The sequence below is a fragment of the Apis laboriosa genome, unplaced genomic scaffold (assembly GCF_014066325.1).
Source record: "Apis laboriosa isolate Shangri-la unplaced genomic scaffold, ASM1406632v1 scaffold23_cov150, whole genome shotgun sequence".
NCBI classification, from domain to species: domain Eukaryota; kingdom Metazoa; phylum Arthropoda; class Insecta; order Hymenoptera; family Apidae; genus Apis; species Apis laboriosa.
In genome coordinates this window covers 718,083-735,690 of record NW_025222452.1, presented here as the reverse complement: position 1 = coordinate 735,690, position 17,608 = coordinate 718,083, and the positions used below count along the sequence as shown (strand labels likewise).

At 31.7% G+C, this 17,608-nt stretch overlaps 4 protein-coding genes across 7 annotated transcripts; 2 read left to right on the top strand and 2 right to left on the bottom strand.

Annotated features, from left to right (window-relative positions):
• The first annotated feature begins 5,105 nt into the window (after positions 1-5,105).
• Positions 5,106-7,828, top strand: LOC122713208 (PI-PLC X domain-containing protein 1-like). 2 transcript variants are annotated; one of them, XM_043933446.1, is made up of 7 exons: positions 5,106-5,577; positions 5,689-5,843; positions 5,928-6,176; positions 6,384-6,589; positions 6,693-6,900; positions 6,977-7,244; positions 7,403-7,828. In XM_043933446.1, exons 2-7 carry the CDS (start codon positions 5,714-5,716, stop codon positions 7,659-7,661), a joined length of 1,320 nt encoding a protein of 439 aa, XP_043789381.1. In that variant the 5' UTR covers positions 5,106-5,577; positions 5,689-5,713; the 3' UTR covers positions 7,662-7,828. The 2 variants fall into 2 exon arrangements, with proteins under 2 accessions (XP_043789381.1, XP_043789380.1); XM_043933445.1 differs by having other exon boundaries at positions 5,107-5,577; positions 5,698-5,843.
• Positions 7,829-7,906: 78 nt separating this feature from the next.
• LOC122713210 (chymotrypsin-like protease CTRL-1) lies at positions 7,907-9,654 on the top strand. Its single transcript, XM_043933449.1, has 7 exons — positions 7,907-8,273; positions 8,408-8,616; positions 8,688-8,793; positions 8,851-9,011; positions 9,085-9,183; positions 9,257-9,429; positions 9,533-9,654. Exons 1-7 carry the CDS (start codon positions 8,089-8,091, stop codon positions 9,635-9,637), a joined length of 1,038 nt encoding a protein of 345 aa, XP_043789384.1. The 5' UTR covers positions 7,907-8,088; the 3' UTR covers positions 9,638-9,654.
• LOC122713223 (protein lin-52 homolog) lies at positions 9,465-10,641 on the bottom strand. Of its 3 annotated transcripts, none has more exons than XM_043933466.1 (6): positions 10,501-10,641; positions 10,305-10,384; positions 10,158-10,235; positions 9,964-10,062; positions 9,727-9,887; positions 9,465-9,622 (listed from the first exon to the last, which is right to left on the bottom strand). In XM_043933466.1, exons 2-5 carry the CDS (start codon positions 10,339-10,341, stop codon positions 9,754-9,756), a joined length of 348 nt encoding a protein of 115 aa, XP_043789401.1. In that variant the 5' UTR covers positions 10,342-10,384; positions 10,501-10,641; the 3' UTR covers positions 9,465-9,622; positions 9,727-9,753. The 3 variants fall into 3 exon arrangements, with proteins under 3 accessions (XP_043789401.1, XP_043789400.1, XP_043789402.1); XM_043933465.1 differs by having other exon boundaries at positions 10,305-10,365; XM_043933467.1 differs by having other exon boundaries at positions 9,964-10,056; positions 10,305-10,365.
• On the bottom strand, positions 10,421-11,302 carry LOC122713224 (protein PET117, mitochondrial). The gene is made up of 2 exons (XM_043933469.1): positions 11,119-11,302; positions 10,421-10,641 (listed from the first exon to the last, which is right to left on the bottom strand). Exons 1-2 carry the CDS (start codon positions 11,208-11,210, stop codon positions 10,506-10,508), a joined length of 228 nt encoding a protein of 75 aa, XP_043789404.1. The 5' UTR covers positions 11,211-11,302; the 3' UTR covers positions 10,421-10,505.
• Between the last annotated feature and the right edge of the window lie 6,306 nt (positions 11,303-17,608).

Below are 17,608 nucleotides of genomic sequence, written 5' to 3'. Positions count from 1 at the left end.
AAAAAAAAAAAAAAAAAGAAAAAAGAAAGAAAGAAAGAAAGAAAAAAAAATTAAAAAGAAATAAAAAAATAGAAAAAAAAAAAAATCCTGCCATACCGAGTGTCTTCCAAGACAGAGACTATTTAATAGGGAATTAGTTTTTTAGTATTTATGCACGGTTCTACGCCGCTATCTGTGTTGCTGCGAACAAGCCCAAACAAACAATAATACGAACAATCGTTGGATTTTTATTTGGATAGGATACTCTACACGTCACATTCCGAAAAAAGTTATGAAAGTAAAAGAAGTTTTTGTACTTGTACTAATTTTTTTCGTTAATAAACGATCGTTATTAAGGTTAAGGGGAACCATTTGAAACATTTGATACGTACGAAGAGGGAACAATCTTTGACTCGAAGGGTAAGAAAGAAAGAAAGAAAGGAAAAAAAAAAAAACGTGAATTGAAAATTTGAGAAATAGAACGGTAAGGTTTTTTACGATAGTATTATGATTTTACGGTATATATATATATATATATGAGGATGGTGAGCGTGTAATATACCTGTTGACGATATTCGAGTTTCAAGTTTCACGAGAAGAAAAATCTGTATTGTTTCGTCATGAGGAATTTCAAATTTTTCTTTTTTTTTTTTTTTTTTTTTTTTTTCTTGAGAAAGAAAAAAATCTTGTTGCGAGAAATGAACAAATTATAGCGGCTAACTGTGTTATTCCATTCAGAATTTTATTCTTCAAAAAATTATATATACTATCGATATAATATCGACGAGTTGCGTATCCTATATAATAAGAATTTCTAGTGGCTATGTGGATAGTTCCAACCTCGAGTATGACTCTGGTAACGACGAGGACTGCGGATACTTGTGCTCTCGTGAAAAATATTACGTGTAAGACAAAAAAATATATATATACATACAAAACATCCAATATAAAATAAATCGTTTGCGATATTTATTAAGTGAAACAAGCTTCTCTACTCGAGTTATCTCCCTCTTTTTTTTTTTTTTTTTTTAGTTAATTCATAAAGATATAAATTTGCATAAACATCCGCAGTCTATTATTAAAATAGATGAAGTATTTAATTTCTGATGTAAGGGGGAATACGTAGGATCTTGTATATACTGAAAAAAAAAAAAAAATACAAATAAGTGCTACACGAACGAATATACGTAGTAGTGTATTAAAGGTGAAGGAAAAAAAAATATATATATATATATATATGCAGTATTCGATTTTTGGCAATTCGATGATTCGATATAGTAATAGTAATTTAGTCGAGAGTAGTTTTATATGAATACCAACTCGTCGAAGAATCTATAGAAAAAGAAGAAGAAAAAAGAAAGAAAAAAAAAAACGTTTAATATTCTGACTTTGAGGCGAGCAATGGATGCAATGACACGAGGTGAACAAGCCACGTCGGAGCAATGTTAAGATTAATTAATTATAATTACGTTATTAAAAACGTTTTTTCGAATTTAAAAAAACGTCAACATACTACCGTATGTAGTATTACGATACTTTTCTTCTTTTCTTCTTTTTTTTTTTTTTTTTTTTTTCTTTTTTTATACATACTTGACATGACATGTAACTCGTTGTTGTATATATATATATGCGGAAAACGTATGCGAAAACAAATGATCGATCTCAAATCAATATGATTTTATATTCGAATATTATGTTCGAATATTTTTAAAAGAATTTTAATCGTCAGCTTTTTTCTTTTTTTTTTTTTAATGATAAAGATAGAAAGATTGCAAAATCACTTTATCACGTGTAAAAAAAAAACAAACAAAAAAAATATTTTCCAACCAATCAACACTTTGCAATCTCTCTCGAAAAATATTCTAAAAAAAAAAAAACAGGTAATGATAATGGGCGAGCAACGTTCGATAACGATGTAAAACCGCACTCCTGTAACCCTGTTAATAAGTTAAGTTGTCGTTCTCATCCCGATGAAAAAAAAAAAAAAAACGAAAGAAGCGAACGCGTGAGCATTAGAGATGAATAAAAAATGAAGAGTTGCGTGAGTTAAGAATTTTATGCATACGAATACGAATTGCGCGATGCGTAAATTAAAAAAAAAAAAAAAAAAAAAAAAAAAAAGAAAAAAAAAGTGGAAGAATTTTTGTTGTAAAAATCTCTATTTGAAGTGAAGAGGATACACGCGCATATATAAGTAATAAAAGGGAAGCGCGTTTTTTATTGGTGCGTAATATGCGAGAATATAATATTTCAAGTGTGTAAAAATTGGCGGCGGAAACGAAAAAAATCGGAGATTTTTTCGAAAAAGTAAAAATTGTTATCGATACGATTATGATGTGATTAATCGAATCACGATTTTTTTCGAGGCACCCGGTGTATGTTTATGATTAATTTTTTTTTTTTTCTTCTTTCTCCTCGTACTACTGCGTACTACTGACATTAACTTGACAGAACATTAATTCGACACGAATTTGAAAAATTGAATTGTTATATCTATCGTTTGTTGATACGATTCGAGAAAAGATTATTGATTTTATTTAAGAAACGAAAATAATCTATATGAAAAATTGTTTTTAAGATGGATATCAAATATGTAAGGGAAAAGAAAAAAAAAATGTAAATATTTCATATAATAACCGAATGATATTGTTTAGGATACATCACATCGCATAGAGGACCATTGAGATTTTTTGTTCATGGAAACGTGCTATAAACGTTAATTTATTTGCACACTTTCATTTTCAAGTTTCGACGATGAAACTTGCTCGATTTCTTCGGTATCTCGTGTTAAAGGCCCTCATCGGACCAGCCACACCTAATCACACAAATGTACATACTTATATTGCACTAATTTTAATATTGCCGCTGAGTATTATAACTAGTCATATAAGCCAAAAGTTTGTTACTCTCGTAAAGTTTTCTTTTTTCTCAATTTTGTAATAAAGAATGATGAGCAAAGTCCTTGAATTGACTTTTTCTTTGTTATTTACAATCCCATACCAACGTAACGTAGAAAATAATTCAATCGAATATCAGATTTGTCAAATTTTACCTTATTAAAGTTACAGCATATTATTACCCTATATCGCGATATCCATAATGTCCAACCATGTCCTACGATGGGTACAAATATATGTGATATATCTATTATTCAATCTAGATTAAAATATCCAAAGGGAATTTGTAAAATCTTGATTGGATTGCAGATAGTTATAATTCTTAATTTGGCATCGCTTTCCAAACGGTAATTTTATTAACACGATCTGTCTAATATAATTTTTCCAATTTAATCTAATTTCATTTAAAGATTGCTTTTGCAAAGCAATATCAATTACCACTATGCGGACTAGGATCGTTCGTAAAAAATATAATGTGAATAAATTATGTACAAAATTAAATTAAAAGTTAAGAAAATAAAAAAAAACTGATATATAAGAAAGAAATGTAATATAAAAATTAAATAAGTTTAAAAAATCTAAAACATTTAAACTGAGAGAATTAACAATCTTTTTTTTTTTTAAATGTTAAAAATCCCTTCTAAAACACTTATAATTTATAAAAATTGAATAATATAGATATTAAGATTTTTAATCAATAAATTGGACAGAGATGCAATAAAGTTAATCGGAAATTGGGTTAGTGCATGAATTTATAGAGTAAATGCAGACAAGGAAAGGGAATAGTGAGAGAAAAACAGAGATAAGGTAAAAATATTGAAATCAACGCCATCTTCAGAGTGCTGCAAATGAAACTCATAAAGAAAAAAGAAGAAATAATACGAAAAAGATAGATATAGAGTAAGAATTGACCGTTGACGCCATCTCTTGTCAAAAACATTTTTCAAAGAGTTTTTCTCAAGAGATGGCATTAATTCTCAATTCTTGAGTTTGAAAAAATTAACGTTACGTATATATATATATATATGTGTCTATATCTTTTTCGAAAATAAAAAATATATATTTATTTTAAGAATTGATATTATACAATTATTGTTATATTTTATTAAAATTTCTTTCAAGTTTTATAATTTCATTTCATATATTTTCTGAAATCGATTGACAAAGTAGAAATACATGTTAAAATATTTCTCGTTTTTATAACTCTTCGAAATTTGTTTACGTTTGTACTTACGTACAATAGGATTAAAATAGAAGTTGTTCATTTTTAACGTGTATAATAACGTAATAAATTTTATGCCACAATCATATCTTATCATTCGTAGTTAATATTGTAATTAATATTGTAACGACAATAGTCCAAGTAACTGCTTCTCGTCCATAATAATGAAATATTTGAATATTTACGAATAAAACTTGTAAAACTCTCGTTAAATTGTCACACTCGCGAATAAATATGTTTAAAAAATAAATACACATATAACACATAATATAAATACTTTTAACAAACAAATACATTTTAGAATAAAATTTTAAAAACAAAATTCGCGAATAATTTTATCCGAGCACGCACGTCTGAACGATACAGCGATCGAAATACAACTGTAATTATTTTAACCTTCCGTAATATTAACTCGGCAGGCAAAGTCACGCTTCAGTTTATACCATCGATAATGGCGTAAACTGTAAACTTTTGACGGAGAAAATTTCCTCGATATAAAATGTTTTAATTTTCAATATTATAATTATTATATTATTGAAATATTTTTAATCTTATAACTTTTATATTTGTAACAACTATATATTTTTTATTTTATCAATTAAAATTTTAAACATTCAACTATTCCATTATTTTCAACATTAAAGATTATTATTTTTAATATTATAATTAGTTTCTAATATTAATAACACAAAATTAATTTAAAATTTTTAAACGAATTCTTAACAATAATTTGAAATTGAAATTCTTATTGTATTTGAATTTAATCATAATCACAATCTCGAAACAAAGGCTATTTTCTCATAACTACGTTTCATGTAATTACCTCTTAAAAAACAATAACATAAAGGAAACATTATTACGAAAGAAAACAAGATTAATACTGTTCTTTACACGAACAGTAGTAAATTGATAGTGCAAGAGTAGGTTTCTTATCGTTTCTTTTTGTTATCGATTTAAAATTAAATATATTTAAGAATCAAATAATAAAATAAAAAAACTAATAACTTGTATTTCGGATGAAGTAACAAAAAAAAAAAAAAAGAAAAGAAAAGAAAAAAGGAAATTACATTGTAATAAATCGCAATAAACATTTTCTTTCGCTCCTCGTTATTTCATCCTCATTTCACTTGTGATTATCGCAGAGAGTTCAAATGTTAATGTTGAATTGACACAACTTCCAGGATAAAAAAAAAAAAAATCTAATTTAAAAATTGTTAATACTTTAATACTTTATATAAAAAGATAATATTGTATATTTTTTGATTAGATAAAATAAAGTATTATAATCATTTTTTTAATTGTAATTATTACGTAGAATCGGCTATCAGTTGCGTAATTAAAATTCTAACATCTGACAACACAATTTTAAATGAAACACGTATTCATCGAGCATCAGTTCACGGTTAAAAACGAATTGTATTATCACGTGTAAGATCTCTCTACTTCTAATACTTCAATTTTAAAATTGATTTTTGTTAGGTATGTGTTATATATATATATAAATGAACGAATGAAATTATTTTAATTATTAAGATATTTCTTTTAATATATTTTTCAACATCTATCTATATTACGAGCTTATTTAAGTAGTAATTTTAGAACGAAACAAGGGACAATGACTGTACACGTTTCTACTTTCTCTGTTAATATATTGATACAATACACGACAAGTATTTTGCTCGTTCTATTGACAATACGTAACGATATTTCGTCTGCCAAAATTTGCAACGCATCATTGGAAAATTGTAAGTACATTGTTTTTTTTTTTTTTCTTCTTTTTTTTTAATCTGTTAAATAATTTCTAAAAATGTCTTTTGTGTTATATTTAGGGCAATCTCGAATCGGTATACTTATTTCACCGATAATCTCGGGATCAATGATGCGCGAAATAGAAATTTATTGGAACAACGTCAATATTGAACCTGAGGATAAAATCTCGCTATACGCGGAAGACTCTGAGGGACTTCAACGTGAAATTTACACCGTGGTTCCGGACGATTCGAGCGGGATTCAAAAAACCGGGGTGTTGGCCGAATTTGTGCCCAGCGCTAATCTTTCTTTCGTGTCCAAATGTATAAGTAAATAATCTTAAGAGAGAGAAAAAAGGAAGAAAAATAGAATAAAATCACCAGTGTTTCGTGACGTCTCTATTTTTGAGAAAATTCGTATATATATATATATATTTATTTATTTATTTTTTTTTTATATATATATATTTATTTATTTATTTATTTTTTTATTTATTTATATTTATTTATTTTAATTAAAAATTTTCTTCTTTTCAGAGTACGGAATAATATGGAAAACGAAGAGAGGAGACATAAAAAAAATCGATTGTTTAAAAACGTATCCAACGTGGATGAAAGACATGAATGATATTCTCGGTCCTTTGAAGATAAAGGATATATTTTTACCCGGAACCCATGATTCCGCGGCTTACGATGTGAACGGCAATATAATAAGCATCATTTCGAAATTTGCCGTGACACAGGTAAATGTAACATTGATTTTTATATTCGAAAAAGGTTCTATATATATATATATATATATATATATATATATTATTATATTTAATTACACAATAAAATTCATAGGATTTAGATATTCTTGGACAATTGATACACGGTGTACGATACTTGGACATCAGATTGGGCCATTATCCCGACGACAGTGAGGTATGGTGGACGATCCACGGCCCATTTTATCGTTCAGTCCCGTTAAGGATTGTTATAGATCACGTGAAAAATTTTCTCGACAATACCGAGGAAATCGTGATAATGGACATACGTGAATTCGCCGTTGGTAATGCTGAATCCCTGAAACTCTCCTCCAACTCTCAACATTGTTTGATTTGTGACATGATTGTGACGAAAAACAGGTTTCAATAATTATTCCGACCATCGCGCGTTGGTGTCCCATTTGGAAGACGAGTTTCGCGATCGCTATCTGATCCGAAATAATCAAGGATGGGGCGTCACGTTGAACGAGATCTGGTCTTCTGGGAAAAGATTGATAATCGGTTACGAGGATTCGAAAGTCGTGGCTAATCACGCCAGTGTCTGGCCTTGTGTGACGCATAAATGGGGGAATGTCAAGACCGTTGAGGACTTGTACAAATATTTGCATAAAATTGAAACCAACAATAGGTAAAACATTTCTTGAAGTGCAATTAAGGGGATAATGATGATTCGAGAAAGGATATGATTTATGCTAGTTGTATGCAAGAGGTGTGTTAAAAGATACGTATTTTTTTTTCTTTTTTTTTCTTTTTTTTTTTTTTTTTTTTTTTTTTTTTTTGTTAAAGGGACAGCATTCTGAGACCCCGATCTGCGATGGCGGAATTGACACCGGATTTTAACGATATCATCTCGAATAGATTGGGAAATCTTCGAGATATGGCGCATAGAGTTAATTTGAATGTGACTAATTGGTATAGCACCATTTGGCAGTACACTGCGAATATAGTAGCTACAGATTTCGTAAGGGACACGGATATCGTTCAAGTTGCTATTAAATCTAACAAAAATCGTTATCTCTATTGTAAGCACAATAATTTAATTTGATTGATTGATTGATTTAATCGTTAAAGAAAAGAATTTATTTTTATATTGAATTTGTTTTGCATATGCTGTAAATAAATATTGTAAATAATATCGGTAAATCTTCAGACGGGAGATTTTTATGATCTATAAATAATATGTATTCGAGCAATAAAATCTTTTAAATAAGATTTTCATGCGATAATTCTTTTTTTCTTTTTTTTTTTTTTTTTCAACGGAAATTACATCTTACGATTGTATAATGATTAAAAAGGTAATGTTTGCTTAAGAGTACCATTTTCTGCCATGACAATGAGATTTCCGGCGGAAGAACGGAATAATACTTTCAACGTAATAAAAATCCTCATTACGTATTACGAAATTGAAATGAGATCTGCCGAACAGATCAGTATAAAAGATGTTTTAAACGGCATTGGTCGATCAATGAAAAATGTTTCTTTTATTTTTTTATTGTTTTCTCGTGTTAAGAATCACCGACCAGACGCAATATTTTCCCACCGAAACATATCCGAATATTAATTTCATTACCTGTCCAAATGATAAAGTATGTATCTTTATCGAACATTGTTCTGCTATTTTAAATTTAATGAATCATAATCTACTTCCAATTCATAGGTAAGTATGAATCCAGTGTGATTATTCGTAATGGGTAAAAAAATATAAACGAGGTAATGAAATCATTGTATATAGATTATAAAATTATTCAAATTTTATTTGAACTTCCACTATTAAAACTTCTAAAAATGTAGATTTCGCCAAGCAATTTGCGGTTACGAAAATACGAGACCAAAGGTGTGCTGCAGCATAAATGATAGTAACGTAAACACATTTTTCACGCAAACGGACGATACATTTTACGCGAGACAAAGTTCGAGTTTAAAATGTGGTAAAAGTTTCGTTCGTGGAAATGTTAATACTGTAGGAATGTTTCCTTTTGTTGCAAGAGTTGGATATAAAAGTAAGAGAAAAGTCTAGAGATATTTATTTATTTTATAGATGTATCAGATTGATTTTATAATTCTTTTCTAGGCAATACAGGAAAAATAACGTATCCTTGTAACGGTGTAATTCTGAATCAACGCACAATATTAACCACTGCAAATTGTGCTATTATAAAGTTTAATAATTGTAAACTGTGAGTAGTTATAATTTTTAAGGTAAAAATTTGAACAGATTTTTAATCTTTTAATAGGGATTCTGTAATTGTTGGTGAGTTTGATACTGATACTGATTCTAATTGTAATGTACAGAAAATAAATATATCGTATGTGATAAAACATCCTAATTATCAAGCTGAAACTTTCGCGAATAATATAGCGATGCTACATTTAAAAGAATCGATACGATATACTGGTAATAATTATTCAAATTTTCTTAATCCATTATGCAAAAGATGAATCTACGAAATTCTTATTTTTTAATTCAGTAACTGCACAACCTATCTGCCTTTTACCAAAAAATAATTATATAGATGTAGGAATAAATGCTATTCTCGTTGGTTGGGGCAAATTTGCAAATCGAAAGGGTAAGAAAATTATAAATAACTCGTTTAAGTAACAAAGTTTTTTTAAATTTTAAATATCTAAATCTTATTGAAGTAAATCCTTGTAAGCAACAATTTTTAAAAATGAGGATTGTATCGATCGAAGAATGCATGAATTATTATATTCAAGGATTAGCTGTTGAATTGTGTACTATAGGAGATGAAATGCCATGTTCGGGATACACTGGAAGTCCTCTTTTACTTAAATATGGCGATTCTCATTTTTTGGTAAAAATTTACTATTTATTCATGATATTTCACGATTTTATATATATAATTAAATCATATATTTATATATAAAATTACAATTATATATTTACATAAATTTCAGTTAGGTATTTTATCATATAGTTCCAACTGCAATGTAACCACCAGCTTTCCATCAGTCTTTGTCAATGTACAGAAATACGTAACATGGATTCTAGAAAATTATTAACTATTCATTAAAAGATTAATAATTTATTTAACGTTAATGTAAATTTGAATAAAACACACATATATATATATATATTATTATTTTCTTACATATAATCATCTTTAATCTAATTTTTGCTATTTATGCTTGAAAATGTTTAAATATTTTCCACGAGTCATCTCTTTTGCCTCTTCCAATCCTAATTGATATGCCATATCATGTAATTTTTTTACTTCGGATATTAAACCACCCATTGACAAATTTCCTAATTCTTATTAAATAAAAATTCTTATTTTTGACATAATAAAAAATATTCCATGTAATTTTGTTATCAAATAAAAACTTACGATGTAACTGATTTATATCATCTGGAGTGAGACCAGCAGCCCAAGCAGATGGTTCTGTTTGAGGTGAATTTTGAGCTACAAATTCGTTTACACCTGGAACTTCATTAATCATTAATATGATTACACGATATATTATTTTTTCTTTCAAAATTAAGTATATATAATAGTAACACGTATACATAAAATATACCTACTTTGTTCAGGCCATAAATCCGGTGATGCTCTATCTAATTTTTCTAAACTCATAAGACTTTCCTCTACGCAAATCAAATCTATAAATGAGAAATATATAAAAGTAAAATTTATTATTATTTTGTTGAAATATATGTATATGTAAATACCTGGTTCTGTTGGTTCTTCTGTAGTCATTATGTTCATTGATATTGTATAATCTAACCTAACCTAAAGTCAACAGTGAAATCTAACGTAAAAGGAAAAATAAATAAATCCACAAATGTAATTTATAAAATCACAAATTATAATTGCACGCAATAAATTATCAAAGTCTTGTTACAATAAATATTATATAATATTTACTAATGTTATAAGGTTTGAAGATTTTGTTCGTTTTTTGATGGTAACTGATCCGCCAATTGTGTTTGTTGTTTCAACAGCGATTTTAATTTATTCCGTTCTTGTCGTTGAATATCGCGTTCTACACCTATCTCGAGTTGTTTTCTGTAAAAAATTATGAAAATATACGTGACAAACGTGCTACGAAAAACAATTTTATCGTGTAACATGTACTGAACACTGTAGTCAAATTAATTTACATTTATGTGATGTAATATGCAAAAAGTTCATTATAGATTCTAATCTTTCAGATCGAAAAAATATAACTAATTCAAAAAATTTTATACTATAAAAATAAAAGAAAAAATTGTATCTTGTTAAATAAAATGATTGTATGATATTAATTTCAACTTCAATTAAATAATTCAATCGAATTTTCTTTCGAATAATCTGATTTAAGAACGAAACATTTGAAGAAGGATATATTTATTCTCAATTTATATACATTTTTTTTATTGTTATAATATATTATATATTTTGTATTTATTCAATGGTAAATACATGTTACACGATGGTTAGATTTTTATGGAATTTTATATACGTTACTTGAATATAACCTAATATAAAAATATTTTAAATTACCTCTCAGCTTCTTGTTGATAATGCACATAAAATATAATACTTGCTGATGTTGCACAACATAATGCAAAAGTAATTTTTGCAGGAAGTGACATTCTTCTTACGATTCAAGAAGAATATTAAACACTTTTATATACGGTTATTATCGACAGTACGTAATCGTGGAAATGCGAGATATCGAATACGTTTTGCGAGATATTGAATTAAATTCTCGCAAGTACGTACGAATAATTTGTGAAAAGAACAGAGTGTAATTTTGTGGTGTAAAATCGAGGAAAATTGCGACAAATCTTAAGAATAGGTGCTGAGAAATGTGAGTAAAATATTTTTTCGTATATATTCTTTATTATTTTGCTAAAGTATTCGCTTTATAAAATAATATACATGTATGTATTATAATAAAGTATATCCTTTGGCGTGCTATCGCCATTTTAATTATTAAAGCAAATTCCATGCATATGAAACCTCATTTATTATCTTTATTTATTAATATTGATTAAAAGTAACAATTCTACTAATTATTTTTTACGAAATATATGAAAACCAAATTTAGTCTAGAATTTATTATCGACAGAAAATACGATAGCTAGAAAGCTACCGAATTTCGCCGCGAGAGAACACATCAAGTACTTGTACATTATAAAATAAAATTCATACTAGATCAAATAAAGATATTTATATTATATTATATGAGCGTGTTATAATAATATCAACGGGATATAGGTAAATTTAACAGTTAGTTAAACGAAACAGTAAAATACCTATTATAATTATTTAATTAAATTTAACAATTCAACTTTAATTCAAACTTTCAATCAAATCTCATCTATTTCTTTAATTTCACAGTTTTAAGCAAAAATCTTTTCGAAAAAGATATTTATTCTAAATATCTATTTTCGAAACTTATTTTATACCTTCGAAATATTTTTTTTATCGTAATTAATCAAAATACACAATTTTATTCGAAACAAAAGAAAAATTTCTACAAGTTTTCCAAGATCTCTTATATATTCTATCTTTCGTATTAGTCCTATTATTTCGGGAGGGATGATAATCTTCTCGTGACCATGCAACCATCTGAAATGTAATTGGGACTGGAAGGAATCTGATGATGTGGAAGGGTGGAGACGATGTAAGAGGGATATAGGGTCCGTTCTTATCTACAAAATACAGGCCACATTTCTCTGCCTTTTCATGTTCCACATCTCGTAAGTTATATCACGAGTTCGGAAACATCGGAGGACACGGTATGATGAATCGACCCTCGTCGCCCTTTTGTTCGCCCTCCAGTCAGATTGTGACGATTTCAATTATATTTTTAATTATTATCTTTTCAAGAATTTAAAACAAATTATCGTTAAAAATCGTTGCTCTTTAATTCACTTGCCAATCAAGATAAAACGAAATGAATTTCTCTACCGAAATTCTAAAGATCAGATCGTGTTAAGTTTGCACTTAAGAGTATATTTCGAAACGTTAAGAATTATCAGAATTATCGGATCTATTTTCTTTCTTATCTACAAATATGAAACACCAGTACAGATTCTAAAAGGAAAAAGAAGGATGTTTCACGAAGATGCAGCTATCCATCCATTCTTGTAGACTTTCTAACAAGAAGTTCTCTTTCTTAGGAAGGGACGCGTGAGAGAACGGTTTAGGATATAATTATCGAATTCCGTTGGATGGCTGCCGGACACAGGGGCCTCGTGTATCCTTAGTGTGAACTTTACTGAACTTATATAATGCATGCGTAAGGAGAATGGACCACCCATGTAGAGAGGTCTCTCTCGACGCGGCCTCGAGTACCCTCAGGAGTCGCGCGCGGACCAAGTACTCCATCGGACCGAGTAGTCGCCTGGACAGCATACCGGGTAGAATATGACACCAGGTACGAGAGCCAGCTTTTTCTAGCGGTATATAATAGTATGCACGCTCGATGGAATCCGTTGCGATTCGGTTTTCGAATGTCACGTTTAGAAGACTTTCTTTCTTGCGACTTATCCTTACTACATACTTATTCTTGCTAAATATTGAAGTACCCACGTAATGCTTAAAGTAGTAGTAAAGTACTGGAAAAGCATAATAATTAAAATATTAACGTGGATCTTGATACTTTCTTCCTTTGACTAAAGGTTTAATTTCATTCTGATAATAATTTTATTATCGGACGAAAGATGATTATTATTAATATCTTTCAAACGTCGTTTTGCTTCTTGTAATTCTAATTAATAAAAGGGTTTGGTGAATTTGATAAAATTTTCCAACATCTTTTCTTCTCTGGCAAATTTTACATTACGTAACGGGAACAAGCACATCTTAAATCGATATAATTATGTAAAGTATCGTGAGACGATTGCGTAGAGTTCGAGAAAGCTGAAGTTGAAGTTGAAGTCTGACGAAAGCCGTTTAGAATGTATTATGAGAGACTTCCTTAATAAGAAGAATTAAGGAATTCTTGAATTGTCGAATGCAATGAGATGGACGATAAATATAAGAGGAGATATTCGATATTCGAAATAGAAATATATAAAACGAGAAGATCCACTCGACTTGTCGTCTATTTTATACTTCCGGGACACATAGTATATCAGACAAATCCGTAGAAAGCGCACCGGAATGACGAGTCCGTGATGCTGTTCCTCCGTGAAGAGCAGTAGAGGCCGAAGATTTCAGGTCAGTCCGTCTCGAGAGCATAATGCATCACAGTACGGGAAAGAGTTGTGTAAACGAACTTTCATGAACTTCCGAAAGTAGTCGCTTTTTTTCTCTCTCTCTCTCTCTCTCTCTGCTCCCTCCTTTCACCCTCTCCTGCTATCCTCCTGCTGTTGATGTTTTCGCGGAGCACAGTTTCTGCACTCTTGCCCGGTGTTTCTCTCCGCCTGGCCGAACATATTTTGAAAGTTCTCCTCGATTCGAGGCCCGTTGTTCATCCTCCATTCGTCGTTGGGCCGAGTTTTTATAAACTTTTTTTTAATCGTAATCGTACTCTTTTTAAACGCGACGATTTACGAAAAAATTAATAAACGAAGAAGGCGCGTTCAATCCTTTCGAAACTTTCGTGTGAAAATAATTTCTCTTATGTATTAAGAAACTCCTAAGTTTACTATTGATAGAAACTGACGTCGAGGTTGAGAGTGTAGAAGAATAACGATCTCGTTGAAAAAGGCTACGTGAGATTATTAAACCCGTGCAGATTGATTATTACATCGATAAATAAAAATAGAATTGGAAATTCTTCAAACTGTGACTGTGTGTGGTCCGTAGGAGGTGTTAATCGAAAGACTTGCTACTGTCTTGCTTCTAACCGGCCCTTCAATTAGTATACATCTTCTACCTTCTTTCCACGTGGTGCGGGAAACTTTTGTGACCCGGTCGAATTCACAGTCCTCTCTGTTTCGAATGAAAAAGAAAGAAAGAAAAGAAAAGAAAAGAGAGAGAAAGAAACTGGTCTTAGAATACTACGTCGAATCTCTATCAATTTTCCCTTTGGAAAGCGGCGAATGGTTTTTGGCGATAAAATTAAATGATAAAAAAGTCGAAACGTCCATTTTGATTTTATTCCTCTATATTTTAGGAATTAAAATTTTTAAAAATGTCTATTAAGAATTTAAAATAGGATAAAAAAGATTTCTTTTCTATTCCAAAGATGTTAAAGATTCATCTTTATAATTTCTACGCGTTAATTACGAAATAAGAATGTATTGAAATGTACGTTTATTAGAAGTAGATAGGCCAGTAGATAGTCGGAGGATTTCAATATTTCTTTTAATATTTTTCAATCCCATTTGGGTGTCGTGCAGAGCCGCATTCCCGTGGCAATTTTCGCATGAATATTCGATGAGCAATTTAAGTGAACGTCGGTGACAATTGGCACTCATTGAACAAGTTGTACGTAGAAATGCGCGTACGTCGCTCATAAATATTAATTAACGGTTTTCAAGTCGAAGACTTGGCGCGTTTAGTCGAAGGCACGCCTCGATTTTCTACGTTTCAAGATTTCTCCTTACGGAAAAGATTGAAATTTCGCGGAGGAGAGAGAGAGAGAGAGAAAAAAAAACAAAGAAAGAAAGAAAGAAAACTCATTCCGTTTAATTGGCAGCGAAACGCCAATATCTGTTACAAGAATTGATAAAAAAATTCCTCCTTACCGTTCGTCAAGGAGGGGAAGAAAAAAAAAAAAAAAAAAAACAAATTTACTAGAGATTAGAAAATTCCTCCAAGACCTCTTCTAAACGAGAGACAATACAAAATTCGAGAGAGAAAAAAAAAAAAAATTTCGAATTCAATTCTCCGATAATTCGGTCGGCATCCTTGAAAAGATCGATGGAAGCGAGGGGAGGGGAAGTGGAGTGGCGGTCTATCAGCACGGATAGAGTGGCATGAGTCACAAAAGTCAGTCGCGGGCTAATATTTGACGGAGAGAGAGAGAGAGGGGAGGGGAGGGCGGGTGTGTGCGGCTTTCCAAAGAAATTCCGAGGTGCAAAGCGAATCCAACGCAAACCGTTTGAATGAACTTGCCTTTTTGTTATACTTTACCACCTGTCGCGTGTGTGCGCAAGGGGGTGTGGGTCCCGTGAAGGCGAGCGAAAGAGGGACGGTGGCGCGAAGACGGGGGTGGAAGAGAGAGAGAACGAGAGTGGCGAACGGAGGAGGGAGAAAAGAAAGGAAGGAAGGAAGAGAGAGAGAGAGAGAGAGAGAGAGAGAGGAGGAGAGGGAGGGAGAGACACGAAAAGCTGAGGGTAGGTAGGGAAGGGGGTAAAAAGAGAATGGGTAGAGGGTGAACGGAGGAACATGTGGTTCTATTTGTAAAAACAAAGTTTGCGCGGGACAAACACGAGCAGACAGTGGCGGGCCTAGTCGGCTTCCAGGTAAAAGCGCAACAAAGACTCGATTGCGTTCCGTTTCACTCGCTCTGATTCCTTTTTGCCCACGGTTCACGGCTGTCGTTCCTCTCGCCACCCCCTCCCCTTCTCCATCCCCCTTGTCCAGTACGATGGCTGTTGACCGATCTTTGCGGTTTCAACGATCCTTCTTTAATTAACCCATTCGATCCTCCATCTATTTTCAGATACGTGTCTCGTGCGCTTCACGAATAAATTCTTGGATATGGATCTATTCGATATCGACGAATAGGGGGAGGGGATGGTTGGATGGTTGTTCGGGAAGGAGGGATGGTGATCGTGCTGTGCTCGTTTAGAAAGATATACGTTTATGTATTATCACATTAATTAATGTTTTTGAAATTAATCAAAAGTATCTGTTTATCGTTACGAAGCCTGAACAAACAGGAAAAGAATATGTATATATATATATATAGATTGCGATTAACTAACAACGATCCCTGAATGAACGCGGTGAAGTTTCCCGACGGATTAGGGTCGCCAATACAAAGATGACTAAGGAACACCGTTGTTTGATGTGGACGTGTTGTCGAATGGCTCGTCAACATCGGTGTAACGCCGGCTTTGTTGGTTTATATTCTAGGAGCAATAGTTTAAGGGAAATATTTGTCAACAGTTCGCTGATTGTTAGCTTAAACATTGAATATTCGATGGTGTTTATGATTGACCAAGTATATAGCTCGAAGTTTCCGGTTAAAGATACACCCCGCGCCATCGTTGCATGTTAATCGCCCGTTTATTATGTTAATTTAACCGTGTACAACATTTTAACGCGATTCTTCCATCTCAATTTTCCATTCTACGTTCCCAACATCCTTTCCTTCGGCCGACAACCAACGCTTTTTCTCCAAAAACGATACCACTAAATTTCGATACTTCTTCCTCTTCTTCTTTCTCTCCGTCCAAATCCGTCAAAAGACGATTCACGCGACGCGTGCATCGTCGAATCGATCGACCGATTCTTCTTATTTTTAAGAGGAAAGGTCCCTGTTCGGCCGATTCGACGCGGTGGAAGAGAAGAGAAAAGAAGAAAGGAAGGAAGAGGCGACGGAAGGAGGGCGGAGGAACGCGAACGCGGAGATGGTGGTAGTGGCGGTTGACGGTGGTCGACGGTAGTTGACGGTGGTGGTGTATGCCGCGACAAATATTTACCTGTCAACACAGAGAGGCTCGCACTACCATCCCGTTCCATCCCTTCGCCGCAAACGACATGCATATCCAAGCGAACGTTTGATGGCCGGACTAGAAGAGGGACGGAGAGAAATGGAGAGGGGAGGGTGACGTCGCGAAGGGAGCCAAACGAATCGTGAAAGGGCCGATTGAGAGAGAAAGCGAAGTCGGGTTGGTGTCCAGAGAAGGGGGTAGAATGACACGAGGAATGAGGACGAGGGGACTTGATTTTCACGCGGCCCTCTGTCATCGATCGAATTATAATTTTCCTAGAAACGTATATGCGGAACGAATAGAAAGGGTAAATCTTAGAGAGATTAAGAACGTGTTATAAGAATTCATTCAAAGAGAAAAAAAAAGAAAAATTTAATTAGAACTTTAAGGAATTTATCGGAGAATTTTTTGAAAGAAGAAAAACTTGA